The 16,061-nt window shown below is 44.8% G+C and overlaps 1 protein-coding gene across 1 annotated transcript in view; it reads left to right on the top strand.

Annotated features, from left to right (window-relative positions):
- The first annotated feature begins 1,359 nt into the window (after positions 1-1,359).
- LOC108798867 (dedicator of cytokinesis protein 6-like) overlaps positions 1,360-16,061 on the top strand; it is a 74,624-nt gene continuing 59,922 nt past the window's right edge. Inside the window, exons 1-10 of the mRNA XM_018570674.1 lie at positions 1,360-1,488; positions 4,482-4,657; positions 5,165-5,233; positions 6,668-6,797; positions 8,114-8,326; positions 8,628-8,713; positions 9,980-10,046; positions 11,585-11,734; positions 13,408-13,488; positions 13,969-14,122. Of these exons, the coding sequence (XP_018426176.1) occupies positions 1,360-1,488; positions 4,482-4,657; positions 5,165-5,233; positions 6,668-6,797; positions 8,114-8,326; positions 8,628-8,713; positions 9,980-10,046; positions 11,585-11,734; positions 13,408-13,488; positions 13,969-14,122 (1,255 nt within the window). The remainder of the gene's footprint in view (positions 1,489-4,481; positions 4,658-5,164; positions 5,234-6,667; positions 6,798-8,113; positions 8,327-8,627; positions 8,714-9,979; positions 10,047-11,584; positions 11,735-13,407; positions 13,489-13,968; positions 14,123-16,061) is intronic.

Below are 16,061 nucleotides of genomic sequence, written 5' to 3'. Positions count from 1 at the left end.
AGTGTTGTCCCCATATTACAGGAAGTGCATGACCAAGGATCTTACGGCGGGGTCGCCAAAAAAAGGAAGTTACTTTTGAATTTACTTTTTACATGTTTATATGAGAATTTAGTTGTAGGGTTTACATCTACTTTCAAGTACGTCTTTTACCCTCTTGATACCCCACAGCTAGCCACAAGGACGGCTGCTATGAAAGCTATTGTATTTTTACTACGGCATGTGGATAATACTATAATGCTTAAAGCTGAACTTAAAGCTAAAGACACAAATAAATGCAGCTCTGTAATCAATAATACATCAATAAATGTATGTTTGAAATGCAAGCAGGGTAAGTGCCGGAGTTTGACCTGGTATCAGCCACTTGGATTCCTTGTTCAACGGGGCTGGCAGAGGCAACATAGAAGCAGCAGAAGGAGCATGCTGATAGGAAGTAAAAATGAGAGGAGCTCAACACTGTGCTGCTTCTCATTTCACTGTCCAGCCTGCCGTCGGGTCCAGGACAACCTGGGCTCAGAGGATGTGGGCTAAATGTTGCTGGTCATCAGACTGATGACATCTTGTGGCGGAAAGGAGATACAACAGGGGAAAACTTTAAAATAAAAATGAGTATGCTAGAGTTATGCTTTAATGTTGAACTTCAGCCTGAACTATATATTTTTTGGATGCAGTGAGGAAGGGTTAGATCAGCCTTTCTCAACCAGTGTGCCGTGGAACCCTGGGGTGCTTTCTGGCTTCCTCAGGGGTGCCCCGAAATCTTGGGATGGTAGGACTCTAATATGAAGGGTGACTGAGGACTCTAATGTGAAGGGAGTAATGAGGATTCTGATGTGAAGGGGGGCTTCTGATGTGAAATGGGCCTTCTGATGTGAAGGGGGGCTTCTGATGTGAATTGGGGAGACTCCTGATGTGAAGGGGGAATCCCACTTTTTTGTGTTTTTGCGTGATGTCCCTCCCTAAAATCCATTATATTTTAGACTCTGGTGGCTCGAGATTTTTCATTCTTTTAAAGGCTGCCGCAACTGAACCGTGTTTGAGAAACACTGGGCTAGATAATTGCAATCAAAAAAACAATGTTGGGACTTTAAGAGTCCTATAAAAATGATCTTGACAATGTCTTCATATGTTGAAAAATATATAAATGACATTAAATTAATAAAAATTAAGGCTGGTATCTTTTATAGCATACAATTTGGCACTGCCTCCCCCAGGCCCCCAACATGGAGGTACTTGTACGCATGAAACCAAAATACAGTCACTGATGACTGTGTGAGGTGGTCACGTCAGTTGCCCATTTTATATAAGTACACTTAGCAGAGTTCTTCTTTATATAATGGCTCTCATTAACGAATTGTTGCCAAGATGAAAATCGTAATTTGGCATTCTTGTTTCTGTTCTAGGACGGTGGCCTCAGAGGTTCGGAAGCAGGTCTCCAGAGAGTACGGAGGGTCTCCACAGCTTTCCAAGAAGCGAGGAGGAAGTCAGCAATCAGTGAGTTTCCATATGTCCCGACCAGCATGGTGGTTGGTTTTTAATCACTTCTGTGGAATGTATGCCTGCTTCTATACACGCAAATCTCCCAGTCTAATGGTTGTGCTCCTTCCCAGGCTTACACGTGTATCAGCCCCCACAAAATTATTATTTTTTTAAGCTCTGTGGTGCATGCATCATAACAAAAACCCGGGTGGACAAAAAAAAAGTTAACAGTGAAATCACCGCACACAAAAAATGCACGAGGGTGCTTGGTCCCCTTCCAGGAAATTCCCTGGGCTGCAAGGCTTCTGACAGTGGCAAGGCACTCTAGTCCACCTTGTGGTTAAGCCAGGTGGACCCCGATCCTTAGGGACCAGCCGAAGGTGGTCCTCCAAGTACTAGGTAGGGGCTCTCCCGAAGAGAGACCCCTGAGCGGGGTAAGGAAAATGACCCACGATGACTACAGATCCTCCCCCTAACTTAAGGGCATGCCCCCAAAAGACCTGCACCCTACATAGTCTGTGGAGTTTAAAGTGCTTGTGCAAAAAATAAGTATTATAAATTAATGAGGTGCCATGTGCAAGACACAGCAGGCCTTGCAGACGATATAAAAATTCCACCAGACTAGCCAGAGGGACTGCCTAAGGAGAGTGTGCAAGGAAAACAATATGGTGACGTGACCTAGTGCCAGGTGCCACACTGTGGAGACCCATACCCATTGTGTTTCTGGTACTGGACACCATCCCCAGGGGGCACATCAACGGGAGCTCCTTGTGCTTCCAGCCCCTGGGCGGACAAGGGCAGCCCCATTCCTAACAGAAGGCAACAACACCAGATGTTCTTGCCTACAACCGGGGACAAGCCTGCTGCACCAGGCTGGAATCAACCCACGAAGAAAGGAAAACCCTCCAGCACCCACCTATTACTTCAGGAAATACTAGACTGCCACTCCCCTGTTCACCGTTCTTCCCCAGAAACTGATAAGAATAGATACTACACTTGATCTTAGCCAAAGCCAAATGTATAAAACAAATTCCTTCTCTATTCTAAACTAAAAAAAAGTTTTTGGTTAGATATATTTTAGGATGGTTACTTTATCAGTATCCCTTTTTATTTATTTATTTTTAATTATTTTATTGAGAACAATAGGTACAGTACATAAAGATAACCAACTGTTACATAAATCAAAAGGCCAAAAAAAAAATACTCTGGACAGTCATCCAAAGCAGAACATTCCAATGATCAATAATCAAGAACAATCCAGTGAAACAAGAATGTCAGCATTTTGGTACGCCACCATTCAGGTAGCATTAAACTGGAATTTCCTTAAACAAACTGGAGATAATAGATGGCGGAAATCTAGTATCTAAGTACCCCTAGTCAGGGGTCAAGGAGAAGACAAGAAATATAACATACCTAGTAAAAGTGAGAAGAGGAAGGTTAGTAGGGGGAAGAGAGAGGAAGAGATAAGAGAGGGGGAAAGAAGAGAAGAGGAGATAGGGAGCAGAAAGGTTAGCAGGAAAGGATTCCACCCCCCCAGGTGTGAAGCACCGAACCATTGGAGACGGCATATGTGTGTGTATATGTATGTGTATATGTGTATGTATGCTGTGTATTGCTTCTGACCTGAAGAAGAGAGGTTCACTCTCGAAAGCTTGTCTTTTATATATTTTGTTAGTCCAATAAGAAAGGTATCATTGCACACTGCAATACTGCATTACTTTTTTGACATCTTGTCTACTGGACTAATACGGCTTACCCATTTATATAGATCTATATAAATCTATATATATAATCTCTATTAGGGATGCACTGATACTATCCCTAGCCCGATACCCAAGCTTCCGGTATCAGGAAGCTGGGCAGCGAGTCATTACACGCTGCCGGGCTTCCTGATTGTGACGAGGGAGCATGGAGCCGGCTTTCCGGCCAATCAGGAAGCTGGGCAGCGTGTAATGATTCGCTGCCCGGTTTCCTGATTGGTCGGGAAGAAAGCCGGGCGACGTGTAATGACAAGGCGCCCAGCTTTCTGATTGGCCGGGAACGTGACGAGGGAGCATGGAGACAGCTTCCTGGCTAATCAGGAAGCCAGGCACTGTGTCATTACATGGCGCCTTGGTTCCTGATTGGCAAGAAAGCCTGCTCTATGCTTTCTCGTCATCTAGTGATGAGAAGCATGGAGGCGGCTTCTCTGCTAATCGGAGAGCCGCATGGCGAGGCTTTACACGCTGCCTGGCTTCCTTAATGGGACTTCTGGTATCGGTATTCAGTATCGGCGATTACCGAAAATACCGGAAAAAAAATATCGGTACTCGATACCGAAAAAACAGTATCGGTGCATCCCTAATATTCAGAGACCACCTCAAGTTGGGGAGCCAGAATTGCTAAGGTTGGCCTGAGAGTATGATTTTGTGGTTCGGAAGTAGAGCCAGGGTCGCCAAGTGGTAATCCCTTTTTATTTGAGCTTTTATAACATACATGCTTTAGAAGGAAGCCTTCATCTTAATCTGGCCATCACTTAAAGTTTAGATCATCCTTGAGCTCCAGTCTAGTGACTTTGCCTATGCTGAGATGGTGTCATCAGTCTGCTTCAGGCAGGAGGAACCATTTCCTCAGTCTCCTCTCCCACGGTGATCAGACTGTACAATGTAATTTTGTAGCAAAGCACAAGGTTAGAGGCTGCAGCATGTCTATATCATGTATTTGTGAACACAACCAAGTGTTGCACAGGCACCAGTGTTTGCATGACTGTGTGACCACTGAGCCAGCATCTCATCCCAGGAAGTAGATGACCCTGGATGATGCCTGAACAAAGATGACGCTGTCCTTCTGATAAAATGAGCAGAGGCATTGCCAGGGGGAGTAATGTAATCTCTGTAATAGATGACTTTGCAGACATGCACTTCACATCACAAATACATCTGATTACAGGTCCACTTCAATACACACCGAGGCACGGAGAAGCTTTATATGACTTCCCCTTTAATCCTTGTGTGTTCTCCTCATTACAGGTCCCCCTGACGGACGTGGTTGAGCCACTCGATTTCGAGGAGTATCTCACCTGCCACCCCCCTGAGTCTGACTGCGAAGTCCTCAGAGATCTGTATGACTTCCCCGCTGATGACATTGAGGTCTTATATGAGCCCAGAGAATGCCGCACACTGGAGCCAGCAGCTCCGGAGGAGGGGTAAGACATGTTAACACAAGGGCATGCAGAGAACATACAGGACATGCAGGCAACATACAGGACATGCAGGCAACATACATGGCATGCAGAGGACATGCAGAGAACATACAGGGCATGCAGGCAACATGCAGAGAACATGCAGGCAACATACAGAGAACATGCAGACAACATACAGGGCATGCAGACAACATACAGGGCATGCAGACAACATACAGGGCATGCAGGCAACATACAGGGCATGCAGGCAACATACAGGGCATGCAGGCAACATACAGGGCATGCAGAGAACATACAGGGCATGCAGAGAACATACAGGGCATGCAGAGAACATACAGGGCATGCAGGCAACATACAGAGCATGCAGGAAACATACAGTAATATTTGATTAGGATTAGTTAATATGAATGTTAATTTGACTATACAGTACGTCTTGTAATCCATCAGAGGATAAAAACCGCATCCGGCATTAGCAATAGTGTATCCATCAGTGTGTGTTTTCTGTTACAGGAAGCTGGATGCTCGGGTCCGTGATGCACTAAAAGTTTATACCCATGACTGGGTGATTGTACAGAGGAGGTAAGTAATGATTTGTCCTATAAATTGTACACGACTAATACATACATAGAGATATAACTTCACCATATAAGCAAGTTTCTTTTGCTTGCAGCTAAGATGTCACTTAAAATACACTTTATTAGGTTCACCTTGCTAGTATCGGGTTGGACCATTTTGTCCTCGGAACTGCCTTAATTCTTCGTGACATAGATTCAACAAGTTGATGGAAACATTCCTTAGAGAGTTTGGTCCATATTGACATGATAGCATCACGCAGTTGCTGCAGATTTGTCGGCTGCACATCCATGATGAGAATCTCCCGGGCCACCACATCTCAAAGGTGCTCTATTGGATTGATCTCTGGTGACTGTGGAGGCCATTGGAGTACAGTGAACTCATTGTCATGTTCAAGAAACCAATTTGAGATGACGTGAGCTTTGTGACATCGTGCATTATCCTGCTGGAAGTAACCATCAGAAGATTTGTATTTATAAAGGGATGGACATGGCCAGCAACAATACTCGGGTATTCTGTGGCTTTTAAATGATGCTCATTTGGCATTAAGGGGCCCAAAGTGTGCCAAGAAAATATCCCCCACACCACCACCACCACCACCACCACCCTGAATCATTGATACAAGGCAGGATGTTCCATGCTTTCATGTTTACAACAAATTCTGACCTTACCATCTGAATGTCGCAGCTGAAATGGAGACTCAGCAGACTAGGCAATGGTTTTCCAATCTTCTATTGTCCAGTTTTGGTGAGCCTATGGGAATTGTACCCTCACTTTCCTTAATGGTGCTTCCAGTATCGGTATTCGGTATCGGCAAGTACCGGTAAAAAAAAGATATCGGTACTAATTCTCGATACCAAAAACTAGTATCGGTGCATCCCTAGTTTAAATTCTGAATGGGTTACATCCCATTATTATGAATATTTTTGTTTTGTTTCCCCTCTCCCCTTAAATATAGATATTTCTCTTTCCTTCACTAAAGGACACAGTTCTGGAATCTCTAACTAATTGGCTTATAGCACCACCTTCATGGGTAGGACACTAGGCAAAAAAACGAAAGCCTAGGGGTGGCCACTGATGGAGGCCAAACCCCCCATCTGCTAGAGGCAACTCTCAGTTTTTGGTCTAGTGTCTGGGAGTACGGACCTGAGCTGGGAATCCCAGTTGCCTATATTTGCAGGGAATTTTTCTTTTTCAGTCCTTGCACTTGGGTGGCGTCCTTGCATCACAGGCGCTATGTTGCATGGTTTACATTGCAGTATGTCATTGGAGGACTGAAAACATTGTACAAGATTAGAAACAAAGCAGACCAAAGTGGAGATGTCCTATAATCCATCGAGAGCCTCGGGGCTATTTTTGCGGAGCTTACGCTTCTTTGAAATGCTAGTGGCACTTGAAGTGCAGTTGTCCCTTATTAACATTGTGGTGTTCTGTAAATAGGTCTCAGCGACTAAGCACGGCGTACACTCCCATCACCGCCGAACGCCAGCGACAGCGGCAGAAAGCTCTGAACCGGCAGCTGTATGAGCTGGATGAGGCCTCAGAGGAGAGGGGGGCTCCCGAGGAGCAGGTAATTGCATGTTAAAGTAGAACTCCACTTTATTAACCCTCGCAGTGGGGCTGGTTTTTGCCTAGTGTCTAAAATAAAGTTATACTTACCCCATGCTCCGAGCCGGCCGGCTGTGACCACGTTCCCTCCAGGCTGTCCCCGCCTCCGCTGCAGTGATGGTTTGTCCCTCACGTCCTATACACTGAATGGAATTTATCAAAACTGGAGCAGGCAAAATCCGGAGCAGCTGTGCCTGGCAACCAATCGGCTTCTCTGTCTCATTTTCAAATCTTAACTGAACAGACTGAAGCGAGAAGCGGATCGTTTGCCATGCACAGCTGCTGCAGATTCTGTCTGCTCCAGTTTTGATAAATCCCCCCCACTGTGTATAGAACATGATGACTCGGGGACCTTACACCACTGCAGCAGAGTGGTAGAGAGGCTCCAGTGAGCAGTCTAAGAGCAAGCCCGCTCGGAGGATCAGGTGAGTATATAACGTTTCTTTTTGACCCTAGGCAAAAACTAGCAGCTGTGGGATTGGCATTTCTGTCTATCCAGTTCTGAGATTTACACAACCCTGCCAGAAGTAAAGCCAGGTTGGCGACCTGACTTGCCTTTAAAGTCAGTAGAATTCTAGTGGGCGGCCAGCACCGTTGTGCTAATGCAGGGGTGGGCAAACTCCGGCCCTCCAGTTGCTGTGGAACTACAAATCCCAGGAAGCATTGCAAGATTCTCACAGCCACAGGCGTGACTCCCAAAGATAGACGCATGACCGGATTTTTTAATTTCACCCAGAGCTGGAGGTTTGGAGTTTTCCCACCCCTGCACTAATGCCTCAAAGACTTGAGTGGGCTGTTGCTCCTGCAGTACAGGTCTTATTCAGATCTGAGGGACATTGGGGTGAGGACGCAGGCCATATCGCTGACAATGTGGGTGGCTGCAGCCATTGAAGGGGGTAAATAAGGGCCTGCCAAGGGGTGGGGCAGAGGGAGGTTGAAATGGGTTTTATAGTTTACTCTATTGGGGATAGTGAACTTGTCCACTAGCTTGTGATTGGACTGTGAAGGCGCAGTAGCAGCACAGTGCCACAGATGAGCTCATCCCTCTGTGTCACTCTGCTGTCTCCACCTGTCAGCATGTTCCTTGTCAGCACATTAAGCAGAACCTGGCAATTGTCCCAGTACTGCAAACTCTCTTCTGGTGCCTGTGTGACAGCGCTGTGCTAGTCCCCAAACACCAGCACTCGAGTGCAAGAGATTCAAGATCGTAGTGAATGTACAAGTGGTGTAGAAAACCCCTTTCACAATTTCTCATTTTTCTTTTGCCGGCATCAATAGGAGGAAAAAAAAAGAGCGTCTGTGTCCATGGATGAGACCCCCCGGGGCAGCTGGGCTTCTAGTATATTTGACCTGAAGAACTCTGCTCAAGATCCATTACTGCCAGGTCTGCTGGAGAGGACACCACCAGAAGAGGTGGACAAGATGAATGAGGAGCGGCGCAGAGAGAACCGACACCATCATATCTTGGCTCTGTATCCGGCTCCTGATGAGGTGACACTATTCTATAACCCGGCTCCTGAGTGTCTTATTATCCCTTTAACATCATATTACACTAACCCGGCTCCTGAGTGTCTTATTATCCCTTTAACATCATATTACACTAACCCGGCTCCTGAGTGTCTTATTACCCCTGTAACATCATATTACAGTAACCCGGCTCCTGAGTGTCTTATTACCCCTGTAACATCATATTACAGTAACCCGGCTCCTGAGTGTCTTATTACCCCTGTAACATCATATTACAGTAACCCATCACTTTTTTCTCTATAGCCATAATTCTCTTTTTCCATAGGATGAAGCAGTGGAGAGATCCACCTTTCCTGAGGTGCCCAAGGAGCACTTTGGTCAGAGGATCCTGGTGAAATGCATATCACTGAAGTAAGCATTGTTTTAGTGGATTGCTTTTTCTGGCTCCCGTTTGGTTGACCCCGGTGGAATGATTTTTCTTTATATTGATTTTGTTTTAATTTGTTTCATATGCTGAGATTTGATCACGGAGACATTTGATCTGCCTTGTGTGTTTTTACTGCAACTAAGTTCTCAAGAATGATAATACAACCTGCCCTTAAACATGTGAAAAAGTGCATCAGTGTCCCCTAATAACACTGCTGCTAATTTCACATCCCTGTTCAAAAAAATATCTCTTTTAGGTTTCATTAAGCATTCAGAGGCAATCAGAAATTTGTAGTGCATGCGGGTACATTGCTTTTTCAGAAGCAACTGTAATCTGTGGCAAAATCAGGATCATTTTTTTTGTCTATCCAGTTCTGTGATTTATACAGCACAGCCCTGTCTGTCCTGATTTTTCTGTGTTGCAATTAGTTAAAGGAGAACTATGAGATGAGTGCTTTTCACTCACGTCATAGTTCTAGCCGACCTGCGACAATGAGACTGTCACAGGTCGGCTCAGTAGATCGGGAGGTGAGCGAACACATACCGGCGTTCGCTCACCTCTCGATCCTGTCACGGCTCTCTGCTGTGACAAGGGAGGGGCTGGATTCCCCCCGCTCCGATCCGCCAGCGCTGACTGGCGGAGCGGACGGGGGCGGGTACAGCTAATTCCGCCTCTAGATAGGCAGAGCCAGCTGTCACTCACGCAGCTGGGCGGATCCAGACATAATTGGCGGGATCCGCTTCAGCTGCGGCGTATCAGTATACCGCGAGCTACAGCTCGCGGTATACTGAGCCTAGGGTGACGGAGGACGCTAGTTTGTGTCCTCCCGTTACCCTAAGGTGAACTATGGGGAAAAGCCTTAATCCCATAGTTCTCCTTTTAACACTTATTCCTCCCCAGACTGCAGCTGGGCAGAGAGGAAGAAGAAGCATCTGATAAGCTTATATTTGTGTAATATTGCTTGCTCCTCCTGTCAGCATGTTCTTTTTAGCACTACAGTACAACTGACTGGGTCCTTGTGCTGCTTCCCCCTCTCCTAGTCTGAGCTCTGCTGTAGAGGATATGCAGGATGATGCAATAATTTGTGTCTGTTATATCTGCCTGTAGATTAGCTTTAAAAGGGGTGTATGTGTCTGTTCATGTATTCACATATGTGTATTTACACTGCATATTGAGGTGTTTGCCTGCAGTTCAGATTTAAAATATTGAGCAACATTATTATAATTTAATAAAATGTCCCTTTTTTTCAGGTTTGAAATAGAAATCGAGCCAATATTTTGTGTTATGGCCCTTTATGATGCCAAAGAAAAGAGGAAAGTAAGTAATAGCAGAGTGGACTAGAGAGGATGATGTACAGAGGCTTTGCCACTGCCCTGTCCATACTTCTCTATGCCCGGAGTTGATTAGTTCTCCTTGTCTTATTCCTATCTATCTATCTATCTATCTATCTATCTATCTATCTATCTATCTATCTATCTATCTATCTATCTATCTATCTATCAATCATCAATCAGTCATCAATCAATCTATATTTTATCTTCCTTTCTTTCTAATTAATTAATCAATCATCTATCTATCTATCATCTATTTATCTACCTATCTTATTATCTAATCAATTAATCATCAATCAGTTGATTAATTCTATCTATCCAAATTTTACCATTCTGTCTTCTATTCAATCAATCATCATTCTTTCTGTCTGTATATCTATCTATCTATCTATCTATCTATCTATCTATCTATCTATCTATCTATCTATCGTCTATTTATCTACCTATCTATCTTATTATCTAATCAATTAATCATCAATCAGTTGATCTATTCTATCCAAATGTTATCATTCTGTCTATCTATCCATCCATCCTTTATTTTTGCTACCTACCTATCTATTTAATTTAATCTATTAAATTTGGTAACTTTATTTGTTAGCCAGAATTTCCTGCTTTTAGCCATCCGTCCTACCTCATCCCAGAGGATTTCATGGTGTATGCGCCAAATTCTGACCCTGCTCTCTGCACCTTACAGTGCGATTTCTTAGACCAGGCAATACTGGTCTAAGAAATATCAGGCAACACACGTAATTCCCTAAATTTGTTGATGATCTGTCCCAGGGCCTCATTTTTCTGTTCTTGGCTGCCAGGAGGGGATTCCGGTGCAGTCCTCTTGAAGGTGTTCTCAGAAGGCCTTGTACACATGACTGCGGTGGTTTGAGCAGTTGTGGACTTCTGTTAGCTTGCACAAATCTGTGCATTTTCTTCTGAGCTGTTGTAAAGAAGGTTCCTCACCTACAAAACTGAATCTTTCTGGATATTTTTTGGTTTCCCACCATTCTTTGTAAACTATAGAGACTGTAGTCTGTGAGAATTCCAGGAGCGAAGATGTTGCAACCAGCATTATGACTCAGCGGTCACACATGCTCCACATTCAAATGTTTGGTGGAACAACTGACTTGAACACGTCTGCAGGCTTTATAGATTGGGCTACGGTCACATAATGCGCTTTTTGGCTATTTGCATTTAAGAGAAGGTGTATCCTTTTAAATGATAACTATGCCCCCAAACATTTTTTTTTTTAGTTTGAGATAGAGTAAGGAATGGTTAATACTCCAACCAGGAAACCTCTCCAAAGTTGGGGGGTAAATCTTCTAGATATATGTCATAGGAACAAGTGTGCCCATTGGAAAATGTCCCCTTTCCTCCTATTCCTGGAACAAAAAAAATGGATTTTCAGTCCTAAAGACAATGTTCTCCTTGCATTTAGGGATGATTAACGCTAGACTTTAATAAAAATCTGACAGCCTGTCTCTCTCCCATACAAAATCCTGAGGTTTTTGCATCTGTATTCTTGATTCCTAGATATCCGAAGCGTTCCATTTCGACCTGAATACTGACACGGTGAAGAACATGCTGCGGGCACCAGGTGGACACTCAGCACCCTCCACCTTGGCAAGATCAGCCATCTTCTCCATCACATACCCATCTCCTGACATATATCTCGTCATCAAGGTGCTTTATTCACATCCACACGGAGTGTTGGTGCCATGTTCTGCTTTCTGTGTAATATCCATGTGTGTGTTACATACCTAACTTCGCTAGCTTTACAAGCCATACATAGACATGTTCATCAGGCCATACATAGACATGTTCATCAGGGCACGACAAATTCAGGGGCCACTGACTGCATAAACATTGGTCACCATCCGTGAAAACCATCCGATAAATAATTCTAGAGATTCAGAAGGCAAACGTTTTTGTTGAAATCTTAAATTATATTGTGACTGTCTATCACATTGCAATAATAAATTTGGGAAGGCAGAGTAGAATGTGGCCAATATCAGTTGTTACAAGAAAATTCAAGCTTTGCATATATTTAGATGCCTCTATATCTTAATCTACAGATCACATTAGAGAGGCATGACCTTCCAAGATACTTGACTGATTGGGATCTCCCTGTATGATACTCCATGCCTGCGTTTGCTAAAGCAGCTTGTTATCTTGTTATCTTCCCCTAGAAGATCAGAAATGGTCTGAGAAGTTATAGTAGGGCAGGGGTGCCCATTAGGTCGATCGCGATCTACCACTTGATCGCAAAGCGAATACTGGTAGATTGCGATTGGCTCACTGATCTGTGTCCTGTCATCCCGCGGTGCAACGTCGGCCACACGAGCACCACGGGAGGACTGGATGCCGGCGCACGATAGGAGACCTGGGAAGCTGCTGCAGTGGAGGTAAGAAAAGACAGACAGGAGAGAGACAACAGAGAAAGTGAGAGAAGAGACAGCCAAGAGAGAGAGAGCCGATTCACATCACAAAGACTGCATTCCAGAGCCGAACGCCTCTAGAACGCAAGCCGGCCTGCTCCCTGCACTCAGGAGGGGGCGTGGCAGTGCATTGAATCCAATGGCACCACAGCCACGTGGTGCGATCGCCCGCACCCGGAATGCAGGCACATTAGCATTTTTGCAGATCTCACTGTGGGTGGGGGCGTGGCTGCAGTGCCATTAACTTCAATGCACTGTCACGCCCCCTCCCGCCCCTGAATGCAGGTGTTTTTTCGTTGGTAGATCTTATTGAGCTTGTCATTTGAAAAGTAGATCTCCAGATGAAAAATTGTGGGCGCCCCTATAGTAGGATATGGATTAAAGACTAGCAGTAGCCCCACATTATATGGTCATGTCTTGGTATGAACAGGTACTTAATTTCATATTTAATGTGATGGGCTCGCTAGTCCCACTTGTAACCCACATTTGTATGCTAGGTCCTTTTAGCATGTTGGCCCTTTGCACACCAATGCACGCTCTACTCATTAATTATTTTTGCCCATATTAAGATAATTTGGTGGATGGCCAAAGAAAGCCCAAGTTTTTCTTAGTGGACTGGTTCTTAGGTTTGCTCTGCCATACTACTGGTACATCCATTATAAATAGTAATACAAAGTTCTCCTTTCCACATTACATATGGTTTTAGCACCCTGAGGCTTCCCAGTGTACATTGCCTAAGAAGAAAGTCCTCCTGTGTATGGGCACTTCAGCTTTGTACCAACGTGGCCATACCATCTGCCTTACATTGATATCACTGTGTAATGTGTATATGTTGCACTGTGCACCTTTGTTTGTTTGTGTGTGTGTGTATGTTTAGTGTCTTTGTGATGTACATGAATGGTTTCTGTGTTCTTTCAGCTGGAGAAGGTTCTACAGCAGGGAGACATCGGAGAATGCTGTGAGCCATACATGGTCTTAAAGGAAAGTGATGGCCTCAAGGTAAGAAAATATTTATTGTAGGTCTGTGTAGTGCGTGGCAAAGTATGGGCACTCCAAGAAAGACTTTAACAAAAGGAGAGCAGGAATGTTAAAGCTCAGTCGAAGTCTCACAACTTTTTTCTCTTTTATAGTCCTTTCCCTAATAAATGTAAGGATTTGTGACTGATCTTTGCTTGGGTATGCCTCAAAATACCCTTTTTTTTTAGTGAACATTGATGCTTTCAGCCCTCACACTGCAATGCCCTGTGCTAGCATAGCCGAGTAACAGCCACACACCCCTCATTACAATTGTCCTCCCACAAAACTGTGTCTAACTCTGGTGCCTAATGGATTGCATAGTCATGTGTACACACCCTCCACAACTGTTTGTAACAGGACATCGCATGTAAGACTATGAAAATAGGGACTGTTAGGTGGTGGTTAGTTCCAAGTCTGTCTGACTGCATATCTATTTCTAATTGTTTTCCTTTTCATCCCCAGAATAAGGAAAAGGTGGACAAACTGAGGGGCCAAGCGGAACAGTTCTGCTCCCGGCTAGGCCGGTATCGCATGCCCTTTGCTTGGACAGCCATTCACCTAATGAATATCGTGAACAGCATGGGGACAGCTGATCGTGACTCGGACTCTGATGGTGGTAAGACCGAATGATTCTTTCAGTGGCAAATTTCATTATGTCAAGCTCATGATGGTTTCCTAGGTTATGTAGTCATAGGTCTGCCCAGTGATAGAACTATTAGTGGCGTTGATAGCACAACAGGTCATGAGCCTGAGGCTAGATAGGACCACACTCCTGATATTCTTAGGCTGCCTGAAGACAAATGTCTCATCAAAAATTAGAAACTGAATACTAGCTTGAAAAACACGCACACCTCTGTCCTAAAAGTTATTAAACACTTGCTTTCTAAGCTCTGTAGCCTGGAATCATGTTACTATCTGCCCTAAGAGTCTGTTCTGTCCTTAGAGACATAATTGGCTCCATCATATGCGGCTGGACCATCTCCCCGCCTCGGCTGAGGATTTTACCACAGTCATGCAAGACCCAAATCGCCAAGTTATTTGCTGACTCTAATCACAGAGGCCACAATCGCGTTACTGTGCACACTCCAGCAGATTATGTATTAGCATTATTTGGACCTTTAAGCCGCAGATTCTGAGATGCTTCAGTTCTTGACTAATAAACTCATCCCTGAGGATTTGCAGTCTACTGCAGTTACTCTCAAATGAAAGGAGACTATTTTGGCTCTTATTAATGCAGGGTGCACCACTCTGAAACTAGAGGATTAGAGCTTGGGTTGTTTAAATCTTCTAAGGCCGCCACAAAGATTTTCCCTTTGCATTTCCTCCTCCAACTATTTCTCCAAGAAGTTTGGAAGCTGTTGCTTCCCTGAGCGCTTCTTAAAGGAGAACTATGGGGTTAAGTATTTTCCCCATAGTTCTCAGGGTAACGGGAGGACACAAACTAGCGTCCTCCCGTCACCCTAGGCTCAGTATACCGCGAGCTGCTGCTCGCGGTATACTGAGACGCCACAGCTGAATCGGATCCCGACAATTGTGCCGGGATCCGCCCAGCTGCGTGACTGACAGCTGGCTCTGCCTAGAGCCGGCTATACCCGCCCCCTCCCCCGTCCGATCCACCAGTCAGTGCTGGCGGATCGGAGCGGGGAATCCAGCCCCTCCCCCTGTCACGGCAGAGAGCCGTGACAGGATCGAGAGCTGAGCGAACGCCGGTATGTGTTCGCTCACCTCCCGATCTACTGAGCCGACCTGTGACAGTCTCATTGTCACAGGTCGGCTAGAACTAGGAGGTGAGTGAAAAGCACTCACCTCATAGTTCTCCTTTAATCTTGTATCTGTGTGATGAAAACTTTGTGCAGATGTGGTCCATTCCCACTGTGGATCCAGCCGTGTACCCCCTTACCAAAGTGCTTACTATTCTCCTCAGTTTCTCCCCTCCAACCTTCCTATGTCTCTTGATGCAGAGAATTGCAAAGAAGCCCTAAAGGCCCCTAAACAGGTTTCCACACGTGTTAGTGAAAGGCTTACGCGGACTTGCACTTTCCCCACTGAGCATATCTAACTCCCAGGAGGCTAAATTTCATCCCACCTCCTCCTCTTGTCCTAAGTGTGGCTCCCTGGAACCTACATCTATTTTGGGAACTTCCAGTCACACATAGAATTTTACTTAAAACAACTTACTTTTTTTTCTATGATCTTATGGTTTGCCCAGTCCCTCTTGACCCCAGCCTCTACCTACTTAGAATAACAAGTGAACATTTCATTGATCTCTACATGACTGTTGCTATTTCACAATTTCTGTTCTCAATTAGTAAATCAATAGCACTATGCTGGCCGTCTACCTACCCTTTTACTTTTTGAGAAATGGCTTAGACTTGTTAAAGCTACTCTGCCTTATAAGAGAATGGTGTATTCTGAGAGGACATGCCACTAAATTTGCTAAGGTTAGGTCTTTGTGAATGCAAAGCACAATTTAGGCCCCAATCATTAAGATTGCCCGATCTGTCTTCACATCCCTACCCATTTTCTTCCTGACCTTAATATTTAATACTGCTCTG

This window comes from Nanorana parkeri, unplaced genomic scaffold (genome assembly GCF_000935625.1).
Source record: "Nanorana parkeri isolate BGI_ZX_2015 unplaced genomic scaffold, ASM93562v1 scaffold1570, whole genome shotgun sequence".
NCBI lineage: Eukaryota > Metazoa > Chordata > Amphibia > Anura > Dicroglossidae > Nanorana > Nanorana parkeri.
The sequence above is the reverse complement of the archived record's forward strand: the minus strand, read 5'-3'. Positions and strand labels throughout refer to the sequence as shown.